At 43.6% G+C, this 23,360-nt stretch overlaps 1 protein-coding gene across 1 annotated transcript in view; it reads left to right on the top strand.

The window, feature by feature from the left end:
- LOC147009157 (uncharacterized) overlaps window positions 1–23,360 on the top strand; it is a 95,301-nt gene that overhangs the window by 60,210 nt on the left and 11,731 nt on the right. The window contains exons 9-11 of the mRNA XM_085862986.1: window positions 2,024–2,228; window positions 12,506–12,568; window positions 20,283–20,345. Of these exons, the coding sequence (XP_085719112.1) occupies window positions 2,024–2,228; window positions 12,506–12,568; window positions 20,283–20,345 (331 nt within the window). The remainder of the gene's footprint in view (window positions 1–2,023; window positions 2,229–12,505; window positions 12,569–20,282; window positions 20,346–23,360) is intronic.

Raw genomic sequence — 23,360 nt, 5'->3', positions numbered from 1 at the left:
AGCGTTTAGATGTTTAACTGACTACCACTTTTGTGGCTTCCACAAGCTGGATCCAACCTTCCATGCTACTTCCACTTCGCTGGAAATTCCTAATTTTTGTTCTCATTTCAGGCATCAACACTGGAATCAAATTCAGCATTTAGATGTTTAACTAACTTCCACTTTTGGTGCTTCCACAAGCTGGATCTAACTTTTCATTCTACTTCCACTGCGGTAGAAATTGTGTCGATCCAGAAACACGTGCAACCAACGGCAACGCAATTGTACTTATCGTGGCATTGTTCAACAATGCCCGTGAACCATCGTCGCCTCCGGGCTTGTCCTTTTTCATTGTCGGAGTTACTTTCTCATCGTGGAACGTGTGTCAGTGTATCGCGGAGGGGTAACAATAACATGGTTAATTGCAGTTGGAATAGAGTACAATTGGTTCACGGGCGCCAGCAGTGACCATTATTTTCGTTGTGTCTGTCTGTTTGTGACTCTCTCCAGAACATGGCTCCATGACGTTTGATGCGATATTGATGAAACTTGGACACAAGCTAAGGGACAGGGGACAGAGATATCATGGCTAAGGGACAGGGGACAGAGATATCATGGACAGAGATATCTGTAAAAGGGGACAGAGATATCATGGTCTAGTCGTGTCTTTTTGTATGAGGGGCGTCCCACGCCCCTTGTGGGTGGAGCCACGCCCACTTTAACTTTTTTATTTATTTTTAATTATTTTTCTCGATTTTTTTTTTTCGCAATTTCATTTCCTTGAAGCTGTGCGTAATTTCCATAAGTACAACAAATAAAAAAAATCAGATTTGAGTTGGTAAATTTTGATGGAAGAGATAGATTTTATGGTAGGGCTTCCTCAAAAGCTTCCACTCACTCAGTTGTACCTATCGTAGCATTGTTCAATAATGCCCACGAACCATCGTCGCCTCCCGGCTTGTCATGATTATAATAAAGTTTTGAAAGCAGTACACATGTCAATGTTGTTGATGTTGATGATCTTTGGATGCAGCTGTCCTGAAATTGAGGAAAATTAACCCTCTTTTGGAATTAGAAGCACTAACCTGGATATATATTAATTTACGTGTCATGTCGCTTAATTGTCCTATCCATCATGCACATTTTGATACCAGATATGTATGCATGGGATGACTTGCATTGAAGTTATGTCAAATTACGTGATTTTGAAAATGGTCAGAGGAATCTGGACGGTGGATATCCTTCAAATGTAAATATTTCAAAAGAGACTACGCAACAAATATTGAGTAGAACAGGGTGAAATGTGCCCATGAGATGTCCCCCTTTTTGTTTTTCAAATGAGACCTGTTGCAATTTTATGTACAGCAGCTTGATTAAGTGGAAAAACAAAACTACCGCTCGTTTAATACACAATGGGTGGCTTTGAAAGCGATAGCAAGCAGCTTGCTAACGGAACACGTCCAAATCTAATCTTTCGGGTCACCATGAACATTTGGATGAAAGTAGATGAAATAAAGGTCTTCATGGAATAACATTATTTTAAACAGTTATATTTTACCCTCTTTTTAGACGAGTCCAACCTCCGCCGCCAGATGTTGCACCACCTTCTCGCAGTGGGCGGGATAAGTAGCTTGGAGCTTTCGTCTCTGAGTGAAACCAAAAGAGTGCAACACAATTAATCTTTTTTTAAAAGTCCATCATATAATTTAAATTGATAGATTAACTTTAACTTTTCCTGTCACTGGGGGATGGGTCACCTAATTTTGCGAATGATGTACCTCACAATGATCAGTTGAAGAATGAATTTTATTATTTATATATATATATATATATTTGTTTTTTTTTCTCACCACATTTCGTTCCAATTATCGAAGTCACGTGATTGACGTGGATAATCTGCCGTGTGGAAATCGTGAATAAGATCGTTTGGAGAAGGTTCGCAGCACGTGGTTCCCTTTCACTGGGAATACCTCACGTTGTGTACTCGTGTATCGGATTGTGCCATTGATTCCCACTACACTCCGTCTTACGGTGACGTGTTTAACTACTCGAGCTTACAGTACCGAACTTTACCTCACACAGTCCCCTCCGGTTCGCCATGAACCGACATCTCTCCGGTGAAGATCACAGAACGAAACCCCCGGGATCCACGATCGGCTCCGATGGAGGAAACTCGCTCGTTCCTGGAGGTTCTCTCACAGACCGCGGGTCCAGGGTCGGTCCACCCGAGGATGAGGAGTCGGGACCCGGTACGTGCGCACCTTGCTCTCCCTGTTCCCTTGCGTGGTCTGCGCTGGTTCGTGCTGTGCACGATTTCAGCAACTCTTTTAAATCCGGAATCTCACAATGGTCTGAGTTTGGAAAATTGAGGCAAAAACGGTACAGAGACTTCCGTGTAATAACAGGTAAAATGGGGCAAAGATTATAGTGTAACACTGAGGTAAAAGGGGCCAGAGATTACCGTGTAATAACAGGTAAAATGGGGCAGAGATTATAGTGTAATAACAGGGAAAAGGGCACAGAGATTACCGTGTAACACCGAGGGAAAGGCGTACATAGATTACCGTGTAATAACAGGTAAAATGGGGCAGAGATTATCGTGCAACACCGAGGTAAAAGGGTACAGAGATTACCGTGTAACACCGAGGTTAAAGGGTACAGCGATTACCGTGTAACACCGAGGTTAAAGGGTACAGAGATTACCGTGTAACACCGAGGTTAAAGGGTACAGCGATTACCGTGTAATACCGAGGTAAAAGGGAACAGAGATGACCGTTTAATAGGTAAAATGGGACAGAGATTACCGTGTAATAACAGGTAAAACGGGGGCAGAGATTATAGTGTAACACTGAGGTAAAAGTGCACAGGGATTACCGTGTAATACCGAGGTTAAAGGGTACAGAGATTACCGTGTAACATCGAGGTAAAAGTGCACAGGGATGACCATGTAACACCGAGGTAAAAGGGAACAGAGATGACCGTGTAATAGGTAAAATGGGACAGAGATTACCGTGTAACATTGAGGTAAAAGGTTACAGAGATTACCGTGTAACACCGAGGGTAAAAGTGCACAGGGATTACCGTGTAACACCGAGGGTAAAAGGGAACAGAGATGACCGTGTAATAACAGGTAAAATGGCACAGAGATGACCGTGTAACACCGAGGTGAAAGTCTCTCGAGTTCCCTTTAATTTCCACGTTCTCCATCTCCATCATTGATCTTCTCTTCCTTCCTCTCATCCTTTTTCACTGAAATCTTCCCTCCAGAAAGTCTCTTACGAGTTTGTTTTCTCTCAACGAGTTTTTCTCTTACCATGTGTCTCGTTTTGTGTGCAAAGTCGATGCTCGTGATCTGTTCAAAGGCAAATTGACACATATACAAAATCGTTCTCACCGTAACCTGAAGTTAATGTCCTGCTCCAGATGAGAATCCCGGTGGTTTGATCTGAATCTCACAAGCAAAACCATTGATGATGATGATGATGATACAATACAGTATAATGTATACGACATCATATTTGCTGAGCCTTCCATCATTATAACGTAGTGAGTGAATTTTCATATTGTTTTTAAGAGTACAATTTCATATTACTTGTATAGTGGGTTTGCAGAGCTATCCCATAATACTGTGCGCACCGCCATGTTGGTTGTATTCACCTCCCTTGCAACGATAACACCAGCAGCTCCACAATCTGTCACATTCCACCAGCAACTCTACAGTCCATTAGGTCCCATCGACCTATTCCGACCCACTGCAACGGATGGTCACGCTCTCGCCTGCCCGGCCCGCCAACCAACATGGCGCCCGAGCAAAACCATCCCACATTCAAACGTGTCATCGTAACCATAGTGACCAAATACCTTGACTCGTGGTTCCACATGCAACATTCTCAATACACCCTGCTGGTTTTTGAGTCCCGTTCGATCATTATAACGAGATCAGCTGCATTGACATTTTGAAGCAGAAAGCCGTCATGCACACGGATGGAATTACACGGCTCCACAACACCCAGAGCTCTCCCACAACTGGAGATTTATATCTCCCAATGTCCCCACCCACGCCAACCACCTGCACGAACCCCATCACACCCCAGATTGACGCAAAAAAAAAAATAACGTTCCTTCTCAGAGCCACGAACACGAACAATCACAGCCACAACCCGGCGAGCGTGGGACAAACTCCTTTACATTTAAATGTTCAACATACGTGACCATGAGCGAGCACTAATCTAGTTGCTAACAATATTTCCCAATTGTATGCACCAATGGTGTAATTTAAATCCACTGATAGGCTGGATCTGGATTTGGGCCTCAACCAAAATCTGATCATTTCACCTGTGTCACTCTTGTCATGCTTATGTAACCTGGGAATTTTAATCACTGAGTGTTTCTTTTTTCCATCAGTGTTAACCATTAATTATTTTGAAAGTAGTCAGCAGAAACCGACATAAATCATTTTATTCTTTCCTGATCACCACTGGGAACGTAATGGCAAACCACCTCGTGTAATCCTTGCACTGAGGTAATTCAAACTCCAGTGTTGCCACCAGTTACCATGGTTTCTGTATGGCATGCTCACCTGCAGGCATCTGCATACATGCTCACCTTCGTGCGTCTGCCTGCAGCAAATTCCATTGTGTTTTCATCCATTTATACAAAGAGCGACCTGTACCTGTATGCTCCAACATGCGGTGCCCCCTGCCACACCGACCCGGTTCACTCACTCAGTGCTGCATTCGAATCCATAACACCATTTTAAAATGTAAAACTCATTCCCATCACACCGTCGCGCACTGGTGGTTCGACCCCCACCAAAGTGCTGACTTTATCAACCGCACCCAACATCACCAGCTTTTACCCTCGATTTTAAATCTTTCTCCTCTGCCAACCAGCACGTGAGATACCGCAACGTCCAACAAGTTCCAATCAATTTTCGATATCATCCAACCACAAACTGCCGCTCCGATGATTCCCACAACAAACATGATGCACTGCACTAAGGATTGACAAGCAAGCCAGACAAGCAAGTTATCGCTGGCATGCCAACCAGCCACAAATTACTGCCATACTCAACTGTGGAAAACCAAACCAGCAACCAAACAAGCCAACAACCACTTGTTCACATCGATATCATAATGGCTTTGTTATGCTCAAAACATTGTCGTTCTTATATCTTTGTTCCCATGTGCACCCGCAATCAAGAGATAAGAATCTGAGAACAATATCTTTTAGCTTCAATATTTTTACCAGCAAAAGTTAATTTCCTTATTAATCAGTTTTACATATTTTTCTGTAGGCAGTTTCTCTTGAGCATGTCAGAGACAAGCTGCTCCCACTCTCTTTCCCTCTCAGGCAAAACACACACACAGCCAGACAAGGCAAATTCCTTCATTCATAGCAGGCCACTTTCACAATCAATCACATCCAAGCCATTCCACGAAAAGCATACTCTACGTCTTGTCAAAATTACGTTTACACATTCCATTTCTTCTCTGACATTCAGCACTCCCCGTCATAAACACTTTCCAATTTACCTCCTTGGCAGGTTTTTTTTATTCACAATATACTTCTGACGCACACAAACCAACGGACACATAAGTACCCACTTACACTGCCACTGCAAAACAGCTTCAAGCACAATGAACAAATATATTTTAAAAGCCTCAACACATAAGTCATCGTCTTTTACAAATACATACAAATATTCCATAGTTCTTATGCATATGTTCAGCGCATGGCCCGCTGTCGGGAGCGAGCATCGCTATCCTTTGGCTTCCGGAGGTGGTTTCCCATTTCCTTATTTTCACTGTCGCTTTAAGTGCTAATCAATTCTCAGAAATCAAACTTTTACTTTTGACTTTCATATTGTTTAGTTCATAGCAACTTTCTCATGCCCCTTACGCCCCCCGGCTCTTGCAACCTTGGTGCACTACTACACCTACACTACAACCTTGGTGCACTCACTCGCCCTTTGACGAAACCTGCGCCTCCCGCCGACCCATGACTAAACGACTTATATTTCTTATGCAGTGCCTCCGCCGTTCCTCAACGACTTGGCAGTATTACAACTCTCTGTACAATGCCTCCTGCCGCTGCCTGCGACTTTGCACTTTATTACAACCTGACAAAATGTTAGACCAACTAAAGGAACTATAAGTCCCTTACTTTTATTGGAGTACTTACTCCCCACATCGGGCGATGACGACATTATATCCCCAGATCCTCCTTATCTTATACAATAAACGATCTTTTCAAGGCTTACCTTTAAATTTCTGTTCGGGCCTGCACTTTTTCCACAGAGAGACAAGCTGCCTGATTAGAACAACACATCTCTATCAGGAGATTTCAAAAGGTCTCTTACCATTTTTCTGACCCCCCCCACATATATATATATATATATATATATATATATATATATATATATATATATATATATATATATATATATATATATATATATATATATATATATATATATATATATATATATATATATAGTGTTACGGTTGTGGAAATTCAAAGAGCATCATGCAGGTCCTTTAGATCAGTTATGTCAATAAGTCTGTGTTCAGATAGATTTCCCCACCGTCGTCTAGTGGGATTTATTCGTGTAACAGGGCTGTGATCTTTGAGGTAGTGTTTTCTTTTGCTATCTTTATTTTGGACCAACCGCTTCACAACAACCACCTCCACCACAAACATCACTCTCATCAACCATCTCCACAACGACCACCACAACATCCCCTCACCACCTACGCCACAACAAGCAACGCCTCACCTTCACCTCCATTGCACCGCCATTTTTGCGCCAGCCACGGCGAATTACCCACGAACAACATCTCTGCCACCAGACACGGGGACTCCTTCGTTGGAGCGAGGGTCGATGATTTCACCCACATCCGCTCTCTCCGAGCTTCGCGACAATTCGGATCAAAAGATAAAAAGGGGCGGAGCCAGCAGGGGGTCAGAGGTGAGAGATCGGAGATCAAAACGTCGCCTCACGGATCCAATAAAAAGGCACGCAGAGATGCCAAGCGAGCAGTTGTGTAGAGCCGCATTGGGAGCTGGTTCAGTCTGGAGTCTGGAGTCTGCAGTCGGTGAGGTGGTGGAGAGAGAGGAGGAGCCTGGAGCGCAGCCTGCGGTGCCGTGCCGAACTGTGGGTCGCTGGAGCGCAGCCGGCGAGGAGTCGCCAACCAGCGGCAAACGGTCCGAGGTGATCGGACCCCGGGACAGTCCAAACGACGCTGAGGAACGGGTGGGCTCTTAAGAGAGCATCAACTCTGAAAGAGCAAAGGTCCGTTCGTTCCTCTGAAGCGTTGTCGACTAGGCCCGATTGACCGGGCCGCACGACGAGGCCTGGGCCGCGCCGCAGTCACGCCAGCTGCCGTGTGGACGGGACGTCGAGGAGCGCCCAGCGAGTTGCCATGAAGGTGGCAGGTAACCAGCGCGGTCTCTCGGAGCTTCTGCGGTCTTCACAGCTCCGTGACTTATAAAGACCCACGAGGTCCAGTTCTGCCCCCTTGCCTTTTCCGGCGTTTTCTTTGAATGAACGTTGTGGCACCATGTCTTTAAGTGGAGCTGTTAAGTGCATGTAAATAAATAATAATAGAACGGCTGTAGGCTTTCTTGCTCGTGTTTTGTCCCATACGTGCATTGGTTGCATACATGACTGCATGACTGCTTACGGGTGTGAAATAAATGTCGTTGTTTAAATGTTCACCCGTTCGTTGCGTCCTTTCCCTCATTGAACTGCCATAATTGAGTTCGGAATATAGCTGGCTTTTTAATAGCCAATAAAAGAATCGGATCCGGCGGGGCTTGGTGATATACACCGCTCGGCAAATCGCAAATGGAGCGAGCTGCTTAGCGGCTCGTTTCCAAGCAGGCCCCATTGAGGTACAGTCTCTCGGTAGTCTGCCCGCGCGATTAATTAGGTAAATCGACCATTTGGCGATCGGACCCTGTAGCGTGGGTAGAGTATTGACAAGGCTGTGGTGTGATTAAAGATACACCCGTAGCTGGATTTCGGCGTTGATCCGAAAGCTGCGACTAGGTTTGTCCATTCGGTTGGCGAGAGCGGCTGCCATTGGCTAGAAGCGGTCAGGCGGGAAACCACAATATACATATGTATATATATATATAATTTATTGAATAAAACAAGATGTGCAGAGCGAAAGCCTGTTGCAAAATCTCCAGGCAATCTCTTGCTATAGGCAGAGTATTACTGAGTTTTATATTGTTAGAAATAAGGCGTGGTGTATCACCAAAGCATCATTTACATGAAAACAAGTTAATACCAAAGTACAAGAAAGCTTTGTAAAGCAATAATTAATTAAAACATAAAGGAAAAACAACTCGATATCTGGCCAAGTGTGCTCTGAGGCAGGATGTGGGAATATGAGATCACGGTCTCTGCTCAGGATATGCATGAGAAAGTGTAGCTTTTTGTTCATGCAGATGAAATAAAGAAGCAACATTTGCCTAAAATCCTTGAGTATTCCTAATTTTAAAACATAAAAAAAATTATTTCTTAAATTCACCCAAGCACACAAGCTTTTCTAAGCGGAATTAGTATTTTTACCCCAGTACACAAGTTCAGCTTTAATTCATGTCTCACAATGGTCATGGACTGAGGGTTAAAAGTTAAAATCGACTGCACCTACTTCCTGGTACGTCTTTTCACCATAGTTCCACTGTTCCAGGTGTTCCATCAAAGCTTTTTAAATTGTGCATGGTATCTAAAAATTGTAAACACCTTTCTTTGATGTTTGGGTGATATAGCGATTTATGTTTTTCTTTCCTCGTATACCGGTATATTCAAAATTCCAATACCGATCTGAAAAATTATATCGGTATATCCATATATCAACTGATATTTTATCAGAAAATACAAAATTTTCAAATCTATTTGAAAAATTGCACTCGTGTTCAGCGGTTTAGTTTGGCATTTTATATGTGAAAGGCAAAGCCTAGAAACGAATGAAACCCTTTAGAATCACCCTTTAGAATTACCCTTTAGAATTACCCTTTAGAAATACCCTTTGGAATTACCCTTTAGAATTACCCTTTAGAATCACCCTTCAGAAACATAGAGAATTACACTTTGGAACCCTTTAGAATTATCACTGTGGGTTTGAAAGGTTCTTCTGTTTCATTATTGATGGATGGATGGATGAACTGATGGAAGGAAGGACATACCCAAATATTGAAGCAGCTTCACTGCTTAAAAACTTGTGTTTTATTGAACTTTCAATATTTGAGAGCATTTAACTTGTATTATACCATGAACCAGCAAGCAAATAAATAAAAATACACACACCAATAATTTTTAAATGCATTTAACATTAAAAAAAAGTTGTCAAAAGAACTTGCAAATTGAACTTAAGATATTTTAGCAGTCCGGCAATACTCTGACATCAGGGTTCAGTTCTCTAATACTGCCACTCGAGCAGTGGCAGATTGCAGTGAAGAAAACACAGCTTCTCTGCATTTTCACCATGGAGGGAGCTCCTTTTATCGTTGTAAATGTTCCCAACTGTGCTGAGCACCCTCTCATGGGAAGTAATGAGGGCAGTGCACAGAGATATCCTCTGGCCATTGGAGAGAGTGCTTTGTAATTATAGAGCCATCAAATAAATGCCTTTTATTGTATTAAAGCCAAAAGTTTTTTTCTCTGTAAAGTTGATGCTCATGGAGGAGTATTTGCTGAAAATAGATTATTCACTGATCCTTTTATTGAGAAGATATACCCACAACTTTGTCACACTTTACACCCTTCCGGGTGTTGCATCTGGGAGACCTGGGGAACATAACAAAGTAAACTTTTGAAAAAAAAACGTTTTAATTTTTATTCCTTTGTGCACAAAGTTGAGACTATTGGGGGGAGTATTTGTTCAAAAAAATGATTCATTGATCCTTTTATTTGGAAGGTAACCAAACAATGCAAATAATAGAATGGAATAAAATAGTACAAAATAAGTCCAACATTTGCAGAACATAACAATCCACCAAACAAAAAAAGTGACAATTGTCTCACCATGGAAATTCAACCAAAAAAATGAACAGTAAGACTCATAAACTTGGAAAGCTTGTGAAACTCATAAAATCATGGGAATAAAAAGAATAAGCATATCTTTGCCAAGGGGATCAAAGCAGTAATCCGATTTCAAAGATGCTAAAACAATTAAACAACCAATGAGAAGTCAATGTGAACGGGCAAAGCTCATAAGAGAAAATGAAAGGCAGAAAGCCAGAAACATCACATGGCAATGGAATGACGTCAAGGACGATTCAGTGTCGTCCCTCTCCCTCCGAGTTGAGGAATCTTCACCAGGACCCAATGGCGTGGTGTAAAACTTCTGGTCACATCGGTGGCATAAATGCCCATCACAATGTTTTAGAAAAAGCTGAATATCGGCCAATATATCGGTAAAGCTGATACATCGGTCGGGCTCTACTTTTGACAGAGACAGGAACTGAGCTTTATATATGCAGAGACTTGTGTTTGCAAAATGTGCGAGAGCATTTTACCCTTCAACACTTTTTTTTGTTGTTTGCGAGATATCACTCTCCTGGATTTTGTTTGCGAGAGTGATCGCTCCCATCAATATCGCTCCCCTTAATTTATTTAATTCCCCCCCCCACCCCCCCTCTCTGAGAGTGATTGTATTTGGTCACGTAAATGGAGAACTAGAGAAAAGAACAAACACTGTACTTTGCATTATTTTGAGACATTATCTTAAACTACAAAAGGAAAACACTTGGAACACTTGCAATGCATTGTCCATTTCATACAAATTGCCCCTGATACAAATATTTGGCATACTTCCAATGAGAAAATATTCATAATGTTGTCATCCAACACCAGCCTGGGTTCAGCACAAAAACACAACCAATGTTCAACACAACCAATGCAATGTCCTCATTCTCAGAGCTACCAACAAGAGCCTCCAAAAACACTTCCATGTCAGAATCATTGGGTGTCATCCTCCATATTTGACATGTCCGAATCATTACGATCATAGCCACTTCCACCCCAGAGCAACTGTCATCACTGCTGATACCAACAATACTGTCATTTCTGCTGCTTGATTTTTCAAAGTCACTGTGTCTGATTTTGTGCTGTTTTACTGGGGCTCCAAAGCTGCTTGATGGGTAGTCAGTGACATCCAGTTTGACCTTTCACCATAACCACATGAAGCTATCGAGGGAAGCTTCCATTACTTCTTCCCTCTCTTTCTGGTTATTAAAAATTGATGAGTGCAATGGCGCAGGAGAACGATTGCGCTTCTTAAACACGAGTCTGTATATATATATATATATATATATATATATATATATATATATATATATATATATATATATATATATATATATATATATATATATATATATAAAAAAGACTGTTGATGGTTCAACATCTCCCTCCTTCCCCACCAAAAGTGGTGTCCCTTAGGGTTCTCTTCCGTCTCCTACACTCTTCTTTCTTCTACAAACAACCAAATGCATTCGTATGCCGACAACTCAACATTACATTAATCAATATTTTTCACATCTGCTCCATCTCCTCTTGCTCGCTCTACATCTCATTTTATCACAACTACCTCTGAATTCAGATTTCTTTGTGGGGGAAATGTAATCAAGTTAAGCTTAATGCTTCTGAAACTCAATTTCTTTCTATTCCTCTTTTTAAAACTCTTCTCCATTTTCCAATCTCCTGTGAAGGATTTACAATTTTACCATTCAATACAGTAAACATACTTGGGATAACTGTAAAATCAAATTTATCTTGGAAACTTCACAAAATTTGTCGCGAAGAAACAGAGTCCTGTTCAGATGTCGAAGATTCTTCTCATCTAAACAGTTCTCCGATTATATAAAGGATTGATCCATCCTTGTGTAGAGTACAGCCCTCATATCTGGGGAAGTTAAAGTTCTACATATTTACTTCACAGAGTTGAGTCTAAAGCAATCTGTTTTATAAACTCTCTCAATCCCACCTCAAAACTCAACTTGCTTGAATTATGCTGTAATGTTGGCTTTCCCTTTTCTATAAATATTACTTTGGTTTCTGATCCCAGGAACTGGTTGCTTGTGTACCTCCACCACTTGCCAGACCATAAAATACTCGGCACACCCCGACGTCACATGATTATTGCGTGGCGATGGTAACTTAACGGTGGGCCGTTATGACGTTTGTTTCTTTCCCTTCATCGCGAAGCTCCAGCATTCTTTATCTTTTCATTTCTTTGCTAACAGTTACAACCTTCCCTTTTCAACAAGCAGGTTTTCCAGTTCCTCAAAAACTCAGATTTTTGCTTCTCCATCTCTTAAGTTGTTTTTCATTTCCTTTTAAGGCCTAGTCTTGATGATGATGAAACTCCTTGACTGCAGCCTTTAACTTGGAATAAAAATCATTGAGATTCTCAAGTGAGTTTTTCTTGAGAATGTATTGTGATTTTCAAAACTTTTTTTTTAATTGCAATCTTTCAAAGTTTGGATTATAAATGCATTGTTTTTGTTTCAGATTTTATTGTGAAAGTGAAGGTGAAGTCCGAGTTTGTCGATGAATCCTTCCCTCAAGACGAAGGTTTGAACCACAAACACATTATTGATATTGCAGTTTTATTGTTTGCGATAATAATGTTATGATCCAGAGTAACCTTTACAACGGTATATCCGGTTCTCGTTATTTCTCCCAATATACAAATGTCCATCAAGTTTGGTATTAAATTGTGAATGAAAATACCAACCTTCATATTCTGATGAGCCATACTCTTTTACAGAGCATCGGCACTGCTGAAGCAGTTTCTTGGCAAGGGTTATACTGGATGGTTTGCTATTGCCTTCCAAATGGTAATTAGGGCAGGAATTTGGAATTTGTTCAGGGTCCCTGTGATAGCCCACCTACTCTTCCGTGGGATCTTGAGTGTTGTGTCTGACAAGTAATGTGTTTTTTTATTTTTTGTGTACAGTGATTGCTCGTGGAAGAGCTAGTGCTAGTACTAGGACACTGAACACAACAGGACAAAATGAGAGAGGGAAGAAACATCATCAGCAGAGTTGAATGCCAAGATCGAGGGAGGTGGACAAACAGTGGGTGTGGGGAGGAATGGCGGGCAGGAGAGGATGCAAGGAGTGGACAAGATTGATACAGAAGGAAAATCTCAGGATAAAAAAACTGGAAATTTGGAATGAAGAAGGTTTGTGGTGGTGGGGAGGGATTAACGAAGGTAGAAAAGATCATGGTTTTGGATTGGGGACGATTTGAGATGGTGGTGAACAGCGATCTTGAAGACCTGGAGGGAAGAATGAGATTGACGTCCATCTGAGGAATGGCACACAGGAATGCAAGACCTGGAGGGAAGATTACAGATCTTACAGAACTTACAGATTACTTACAGATCAAAGTGAAACCATAAAACCCTTCATTCCGCAAAACACAAAAACGCAAAAAAATCTGAAAACCCACTCCATGGGAGTACCTCCTGTGCAGCTTCCCTTCGCAGGGCAGCTCACCGGACGACGGGTTTGGGGCAAAGCCTTCGGGACCCCCAATCTTTGATGAAAGGAGGGGAACCATGGGGTAACATCCCTGGGTCAGATTGCGGGAGAGTGTGTCGGAGTGGTGCTGAGGTGTCGTCCACCAGACGGCGGTCTCCTTGGGTTAACCTGAGGCGGTCCCTTCGGGTGTGTGCCTGGAATGTCCTATCACTAAGAGAGGATGATCACCTGTCTCTGTTATCATCTGAGATCAAGCGTTTGGATATCAGTATTGCAGCACTCTCTGAGGTTCGGAGACCGGATTGGTCTGAGGTTCGAGATAATGGTGGGTGGTTACACCTACTATTGGTCTGGTCGCTCTGATGGTTACCATACTCAAGGAGTTGCTGTAGCTGTGTCCAATAAGCTGACCCCAATGATAATTGAGGTAACACCGGTCAACGAGCGTATGATGAGACTAAGGATTCGTCACTCCTTAGGTGTAATTTCCCTGGTCTCTGTCTATGCTCCGACTGAGGTGAGTGACCTCACCGTGAAGGACACATTCTACGCCACGCTCGAGTCTGTGGTTGATCAGTGCCCCAGACGAGATACACTTCTTGTCTTGGGGGATTTCAATGCATCGACTGGAACTGATAGGGATGGTTATGAGACATGTGTTGGTCCCCATGGGTCAGGAACTATGAACCAGAATAGCACGAAGTTCCTTGACTTTGCAAGAAGTCATGGACTTAGGGTGGCTGGTGCATGGTTTCAGCGCCCACAAGCTCATCGCTGGACTTGGTGTTGCAAAGGAGATCAAATGCTGGTGGTGTGGCAAAGGAGATTGACCATGTCCTCGTTGACGGTCGCTGGAGGTTGATCCAGAACTGCAGGGTCTACCGGAGTGTTCAGTTCCTCAATACTGACCACAGGCTTGTTGTAGCAACTCTAAAGCTGCACCTTAAATCCTGGAGAATGGTACCATCCCAGCCTAGGCTTGATGTTGGCAAGCTTAAGGATGAGAGAGTAGCTGAGGAGTTGGTGAACAGGCTGAGTGTACATTTGGGGTGTCTGGGTGCTTTGGCGGGTCCTGAAGAGTTGTGGAGTGCCTTCAAGACCACTTCCTTGATGTTGCCGGTGGATGTCTTGGAACTCACCGCACGGCAAAGAAGAATTTTGTCTCTCGAGGGACACTGGATACCATTGACCAGAGTCGCAGGGCCAGGCTGAATGGCAGAGCTGAGCTGTTCAGGGAGCTGAGGCGTAAAACTGTACGTGCACGAAGGGTGGACAAGGAGGCCTATGTGCGAGGAATCTGTGAGGGGGTAGAGCATCACCTGTGGACAGGTGATTCTCGTCCCGCTTACAGGGGAATTAGCGCATTGCGTTCATCTAAGCCCATCCCTCGGAGCACTGCAGTAAGAGCAGAGAGTGGTAGGCTCTTGACAGAGGAGTCTGAAGTGAAGACCCGCTGGGCCGGTTACTTTGAGCAGTTGTACCAGGCTGATCCCCCAGCTGTCAAGTAGGACGTCAAGGGTGTTACAATCCCTGTTGCTGACCCTCCAATCAACTGTGGTCGACCTTCGCTTGTGGAAACACGGGCTGCGGTGAACCGGTTGAAATGGGGTAAAGCTCCAGGGATCTGTGGCTTCCATGCTGAACTTCTCAAGGCTGGTGGAAATGCTGCACTCATGTCGTTGCATGCAGTTTTGTGCTCTGCCTGGAACACAGGCATCATCCCAACTGACTGGAAGAGGGGCCTTGTTGTTCCTCTCTGGAAAGGGAAGGGTGATCGCCAAGACTGCAGCAACTACCGAGGGGTGACGCTGCTCTCAGTGCCGGCAAGGTCTTTGCTCGGATAATTCTTGATAGGGTTCACCACCATCTGCTTGAGCACCAGCGTCAAGAGCAGTCAGGCTTTACACCAAAGAGGTCAACGATTGACCGTATCCTTGCTCTTCGGGTCCTCACTAAACGCAAACGAGAGTTTCGGCAGGGGCTGCTTGCAGCCTATGTTCATCTCTGTAAAGCGTTCGATTCAGTGAATAGGGATGCCCTCTGTAGGATTCTTGGTCTTCGTGCGGTGCCACCAAAACTGATCGATCTGATGTCTGAACTCTACTCTGGTACTGAGAGTGCTGTGAAGTGTGGTGGTACCATCTCTGACTTATTTTAATTTGTTACTGGAGTTCATCAGGGGTGTATACTGGCCCCCACACTTTTCAGCACTTGTATGGACTGGATTTTAGGGGGGATGTCGGAAAGATCAAGCTGCGGTGCATCGTTTGAGAATGTCAAGATCTCGGACCTTGATTTCGCAGATGATGCAGTCATCTTTGCGGAGGCTTTAGATATCCTTTTGAGGGCCCTCGAGGTGCTGAATGAGGAGTCGGAGCTGCTGGGATTACGGGTTTCTTGGGTCAAAACTAAGATCCAGGCTTTCAATGACATCTTGGATGCTGCTGTCCTGTCTGTGTCTGTTTGTGGTGAGGATGTTGAGGTCGTGGAGAGATTCACTTACCTTGGCAGTGATATTCACGTCTCTGCTGGCTGTGAGTCAGAGGTCAATCGACCTCTGGGTCGGGCCTGTGAAGTCGTGGATTCACTGGATCATGGGGTGTGGCGCTGCCGGTACCTGTGCGGGAGGACGAAAGTCCGAGTCTTCAGGTCCTTGGTGCTTCCAGTCTTGCTCTATGGATGCGAGATTTGGACTCTGACCAAGGATCTGAGACGGAGACTTAATTCCTTTGGTACCAGGTCTCTTCGGATAATTCTTGGCTATCGCTGGTCAGATTTTGTGTCCAACGAGCAGTTGCTGAGAGAGACTCGGATGAGATTTGTTACCTGCATAGTCCGTGAGCGTCAGCTGCGGCTGTATGGACATGTGGCTCGTTTTCCTGACGCTGATCCTGCTCACCAGATTCTCTCAGCAAGGGAGTCTCATGAGTGGAGGAGGCCAGTGGGCCGACCACGTGCCTCATGGTTGCAGCAGGTTGACCATCATCTCAAGGAGATGGGGATGGGCCTGGCATCTGCCTGGGGGATGGCCAGACGGAGGCCCCTGGAGTACCGGCGGAAAGTGGACGCAGCGACGCGCTGTTCTGGCACATGCTCCCATACCTGACCTGACCTGACAGGTCTCTTCGGATAATTCTTGGCTATCGCTGGTCAGATTTTGTGTCCAACGAGCAGTTGCTGAGAGAGACTCGGATGAGATTTGTTACCTGCATGGTCCGTGAGCGTCATTTGCGGCTGTATGAACATGTGGCTCGTTTTCCTGATGCTGATCCTGCTCACCAGTTTCTCTCAGCGAGGGAGTCTCATGAGTGGAGGAGGCCAATGGGCCGACCACGTGTCTCGTGGTTGCAGCAGGTTGACCATCATCTCAAGGAGATGGGGATGGGCCTGGCATCTGCCTGGGGGAAGGCCAGACGGAGGCCCCTGGAGTACCGGCGGAAAGTGGTTGCAGTGACGCGCTGCTCTGGCACATGTTCCCATACCTGACCTGACCTGAGGGAAGATGACCCTGCCTGAGAAACACTGAAATGACAGCATATGGTTGGGTCAGGATTCAAACTCGCACAAGACAGCTTAGCGACGAATGTGTGTACATCTCAAACATCCTGTCAGCCTCATTTCTATTTACTTGAGTTTATACATCTCTCCACTGACCACCTGTTTGTTTATTTATTTATTTATTTTTTTAATGCCTCCAGTGACATATTTTTGGGTTGTACGTACGTACCATGGAAAAAATTGAAACTTGGCATCTCGCAATTACTCTGCATAGTGAATAAGAGTGATTTGACTATGATGTCATCGGTGAAGTGGTTTTCCAGTGAAAATTTGACATGTAGAATGCTGAATCCCATCAGTATGAAAATTTTTGTGGTTCATTTCAGGGAAAATGTGAACACAAAAAAAATTATGACGTCATCCGTCACGTGGTTTGGCAGCCGGTTTAAAAAAAAAGGAAAAAAATCTTCTCCAGAAGTGCTTTACAGATCAAAGTGAAACTGCGCCCAAATGATCGATTCGCCATGCTGAATAAACGTTTAACTATGACATCATCGGTCACATGGTCTGGCAGCCATCTTGGATTTACCCCAAAAACCTTCAAAAATCTTCTTCTCCAGAACGGCTGGACAGATTGAGGGGAAACTTCACAGACATGTTCACCATGAGTTGGAGATACTGGAATGAAGATTAATTGATGTCATGTGGTTTGGCGGCCATATTGTATTGAAAAAAATATTCAATAATGTTTTCTCTGGAACCGCTTTTCCGATCGAAGCGAAATTTACCAAGTGTTATCTAACAATATAGCTGCATACAGTGTGGCAATGATGATGTCATAGGTCACATGGTGTGGCAGCCATATTCGATAGAAAAAAAAAATGAACCTTATCCGATGAAAACGAAACTTGATACACGTAATCCTCTATCCAATCCTGGGCAGAGTTTTAATTTTCAATGCCATAGGTCACATGGTTTCGTACCCACGTTAGTTTGAAAACCGAAAATTAAAAAACCTTTTCTCCAAAACCGTTTAACAGATCCATCTGAAACATATTGTGTTACATGGAGCAAGGACAGTGGATCACAACTGCAAAGATTCACATCAATCGCAAGAGCGGTTTCTGAAATATAATTTTTTTCATATTTTCCTTGAAATGAATGTGTCTGCCACACCACGTGACTGATGACATCATTTTAAAGTCAAACGTATGCAGCAAGTGCAGTGGATCATAACTGCAAAGTATAGCATTGATAGGTTGAATGGTTTCAGAGAAATAATTGTTTAATTATTTCCTTAAAACCAATGTGGCTGCCACATCATGTGACTGATGAGGTCATTGTTAAATATCATATTTGCTGCAACAGTGGTGGATCATCACTGCAAAGCCTCCCATCAAAAGGCTAAGCGGTTTCAGAGAAATATATATATATATATATATATATATATATATATATATATATATATATATATATATATATATATATATATATATATATATATATTTTAATATGATCGACTCGGCCTGGGGAATATTTGTTGAAAATTTCAACATCATCGGTCACATGGTCTCACAGCCATGTTGGACAAAAAACCTTATCCGATGAACGCGAAGTTCCAAAGATGTGATCGGCCACCCATTCTAAATTTGATTTGATAAAGAGGACATTGTGGGTCAGGTTTCTGATCAAAGCAGGGTCCTATCGAAGCGGGGCGGCATGGTTTTGTTTTTCACCATAGACATTTCACGAAATTTTCACCATAGATGTGACTACTCATGTAGAATGTTTTTGTGATAACTATGATGTCAAAGGTCATGTGTTTTTGCAGCCATTTTGGAAAAAAAGAAAAACTTTGCACCTTTGTATCTCTGAAAACCGCTCCATGGAAAAATTGAAACTTGGCACATGTGAAGTACAACCCAAAGGAAACAAGTAGGATTTTTTTTTTGATGATGCCATACGTGGCTTCGTTATGACATCATACTTGCATAAGTCAAATGTTTTATCCGATCAGTATGAAAAATTTTGAGGGTCTTCTTGGGCTAAATTGAAATTGGCAAAAAAATTAATGACGTCATTGGTCACGTGGTTCAGCAGCAATATTGTTTTTAATGTAAAACCTTCAAAAAAATTCTTCTCTGTAACGGCTGAACAGATCGAGGCGAAACAATACATGTATGATCGCCTATCCATGGGAACAAAAAGTTCTCCACCGATGACTTCATGGGTCAAATGTTTTGGCAGCTATGATTTTTTTTGAAGAATAAACGTTTTAAAATCTTCTTCTCCAGAATGGCTCGACAGATCGAGGGGAAACTTCACTTACATGTTCCCCACTTGTTCAGGATACAAGTTTGTTCATGAATAATCAATAGGTCACATTGTCTGGCAGCCATATTGGTTTGAATGAAATTCTTAAAAATAAATCCTTCTCTTGAACCGCTTCATAAATCGATGTGAAACGTTACAGTTATGATCTAGTAGACATGTGGAATATATGTTTTAAATTTGAACCTGATCGGATGCATTGTCTGGCAGACAGAATTATTTGATATTTTAAATCTGGGTTCAAGGATTTAAATCAAACTTGGTACAAGTATGTATATTGCTGTAATAATGTGGGCGGAGACATACTGGCGATGTCGTGACATCGAAGGTTGTCATTCTAGTTTTTGTTAATCTAATTTCTCATTTACTACCTTCGCCACTGAAGGTGAAGGAGGTTATGATTTCACCCCTCTCTGTCTGTTTCTTTGTGTGCAGGATATCTCAAAAAGTTGTCGACGGATCCGGATGGAATTTGGTGGGCAAGTTGGGTGTGTGACGATGATAAACTGGTTAGATTTAGGTAACGATCCGGATCCGGATCTGACTACTAGAAGTTTTTTTTCAGTGATTCTTCACCATTGAGAGAAAGGGCCAAAAATTATATATAGCACGATATCTCAAAAAAGTTGTGTACGGATTCGGATGAAACATGGTGGACAAGTTGGGTGTGTGACCATGACAAATTGCTCTGATTTTGGTGAAGATCCGAATCTGGATCTGGATCGAGAATTATGTAATTTTTAAAGTGATTCTTCACCATTGAGAGATGAGGCCAAAAATGATACATAGGATGACGTTTCAAAAATATATTGGGCCCAATATGTTTTCGTGGACCAGGCATTACGTTGCAGAGGTATGCGCTCCACTGAGTGCCCTTCGAGTTTTTTTTTCTTGAATTAAATATGTCGATTGATTCAGTCATTCCATTTTTTCGTTTTAATGAGCTTGTTTTTTTTTTGTTTCTGTTTCAGGTTTTATTGTTGAAGTGAAGGTAAAGTCTGAGTTTGTGGATGAATCATCCTTTCAAGATAAAGGTTTGAACCGCAACAGCATTCTGCTTGGCCTATTGACAGACATTGACGAGTGCACATTGTCCGGGAGATATCTCTCTCTTTCTCTTTCTCTTTCTCTTTCTCTCTCTTTTACCATATGGCCCTAAAACGACTTGGCTACTCAGCTCGTTTATAAACCAAATTCATTGAACACATTGAATCATCACAATATTTGTCGAGATGTTTATGGGAAGGGAAACGTGCACGCATCAGCGGTTATGATAGAATCAGTTGGTTACCCACTTGCAATCCCATTACTGGAGATGACATTAAGATACAACAGGATGATTTTGTGTTGCTGATGAGGATGATATTGTCTTCTTGTCTTAGGGGATTTCAGTGCATCGACTGGAACTGATAGGGATGGTTATGAGACATGTGTTGGTCTGGAACTGTTGACCAGAACAGCATTAAGTTACTTGACTTTGCAAGAAGTCATGGACTTAGGGTGGCTGGTTCATGGTTTCAGTGTCTACAGGCTCGTTTCTGGACTTGTAATTCCAACGCTGGTGGTGTGGCAATGGAGATTGACCATGTGATCGTTGATTGTCACTGGAGGATGATCCAGAACTACAGGGTCTAACGGCATGCTCAATTCCTCAAGACCAACCACGGGCTTGTGGTAGCAACTCTGAAGTTGCAGCTTAAATCCGGAATAATGGTACCATCCCAGCCGAGCCTGGATGTTGGCAAGCTCAAGGATGAGAGGGGAGCTGAGGAGTTTGCGAACAGGCTGAGAAGAGATTTGGCGAGGTGGGGGGGGGGGTGTCTGGGTTCTTTGGGGAATCCTGGAGAGTTGTGGAGTGCCTTCAGGACCACTATTCTTGATGTTGCCAGTAGATGCCATGGAACTCACTGAAGGGCGAAGAAGGATTTTGTCTCTCATGGAACACTGGATATTATTGACCCTAGTCGCAGGGTCAGGCTTAATGGCGGAGCTGCGCTGCTCAGGGAGTTGAGTGGTAAAACTGTATGTGCGCTGAGAGTGGACAAGGAGGCCTATGTGTGAGGAATCTGTGAGAGGGTAGAGCATCGCCTGTGGTCAAGTGATTCTAGTCCTGCTTACATTGGAATTTGCGCATTTTGTTCCTCCAAGCCTGTCCCTCAGTGTACTGCAGTTAGAACGGAGGGTGGTGGGCTCTTGAAAGAGGAGTCCGAAGTGAAGGCCCGCTGGGCCGGTTACCTTGAGCGGCTATATCAGGCTAATCCACCAGCTGTTGAGTTGGGTGTCAGGGGTGTTACTATCCCTATTGCTGACGCTCCACCCAACTGTGATCTACCTTCGTTTGTGGAAACACAGGCTGAGGTGAACCGGTTGAAATGGTTAAAGCCCCTGAGATTTGTGCCATTTATGCTGAACTTCTCATTGCTGGTGGAAATGCTGTATTCGAGCCATTGCATGCAGTTCTGTGCTCTGCCTGGAACACAGGCATCATCCCAACTGACTGGAAGAGGGCCTTTGTTGTCTCTATCTGGAAAGGGAAGGGTGATCGCCAGAACCACAATAACCACTGAGGAAGATGCTGTTCTTAGTGCCGTCAAGGGCAAGGTCTTTGCTTGGATAATTCTTGATGGGGTTTGCTACCATCTGCTTGAGCACCAGCGCCCCGAGCAGTCAGGATTTACACCAATGAGGTCAATGTTTGAGTGTATTCTTGCCCTTCGGGTCCTCACCGAATGCAGATGAGAGTTTCGGCATGGGCTGCTTGCAGCCCATGTTGATCTCTGCAAAGTGTTTGATTCAGTGAATCGGGATGCCCTCTGGAGGATTCTTGGTCTTCGTGGGGTGCCACCAAAACTGATCAATCTGCTGTGTGAACTATACTCTGGTACTGAGAGTGCTGTGAGATGTGGTGATACCATATCCTAATTATTTCCAGTTGTTAATGGAGTTCGTCAAGGGTGTGTCCTGTCCCCCACACTTTTCAGCACTTGTATGGACTGGATTCCAGGGAGGATATCAGAGATCAAGCTGCAGTGCATCTTTTGGGAATGTCAAGATCTCTGACCTTGATGTCGCAGATGATGCAGTCATGTTTGCGGAGACTCTGGATATCCTTTTGGGGGCCTTGACATGTTTAATGAGGAGTCGGAGTCACTGGGATTATGTGTTTCCTGGGTCAAAACTAAGATCCATGCCTGCAATGACATCTTGGATGCTGCTTTCTTGTCTGTAACCTGTTTGGAGTGAGGATGTTGAGGTCACGGAGAGATTCCCTTACCTTGGCAGTGATATTCATGTCTCTGCTGGCTGTGAGGCAGAGGTCAATCGACATCTGTGTCGGGCCTGTGGAGTTGTGGATTCACTGAATCATGGAGTGTGGCGCTGTTAGGACCTTTGCAGGAGGACGAAAGTCTGAGTCTTCAGGTCCATGGTGCTTCCAGTCTTGCTCTACAGATGTGAGACTTGGATTCTGACCAGGGATTTGAGACAGAGAGACTTAATTCCTTTGGTACCAGGTCTTAATTCCTTCGGAGAATCCTTGGCAATTGCTGGTCAGCCTTTGTGTCCAACGAGCAGATGCTGAGACTCAAATGAGATTTGTTACTTGCATAGTCCATGATCTGCATGGTTGGCTGTATGGACATGTGGCTCATTTTCCTGACGCTGATCCAGCTCACCATATTCTCTTCCTGAGGCAGCCTCATGAGTAGAGGAGGGCAATGGGCCGACCACATGCCTAGTGGTTGCAGTAAGTTGATTTGCATCTCAAGGAGATGGGGATAGGTCAGGCATCTGCCTGGGGGATGGCCAGACGGAGGCCCCTGGACGGAAAGTGGACACAGTGATGCGCTTTTCCGGCGCTTGCTCCCATACCTGACCTGGCCTTTATTGGTTGCTTTATGTAGCTTCTTCGACTAGAACAGCATGGGAGAAGTCTATTTATTTATATAATCCTAGGCACCTGGGTTTAATTGATTCGTTGAGAGCTGATTGGTAATTCCCTCCATTCACAGGTGAGAGATGTAGGTGGGTATTTGTTTATTATATGCTGG

Source organism: Eptatretus burgeri, chromosome 17 (genome assembly GCF_056783735.1).
Source record: "Eptatretus burgeri isolate ZD-2024b chromosome 17, Ebu_testis_v1, whole genome shotgun sequence".
NCBI classification, from domain to species: domain Eukaryota; kingdom Metazoa; phylum Chordata; class Myxini; order Myxiniformes; family Myxinidae; genus Eptatretus; species Eptatretus burgeri.
Note: the sequence above shows the minus strand (reverse complement) of the source record. Positions and strands in the feature narration are given on the sequence as shown.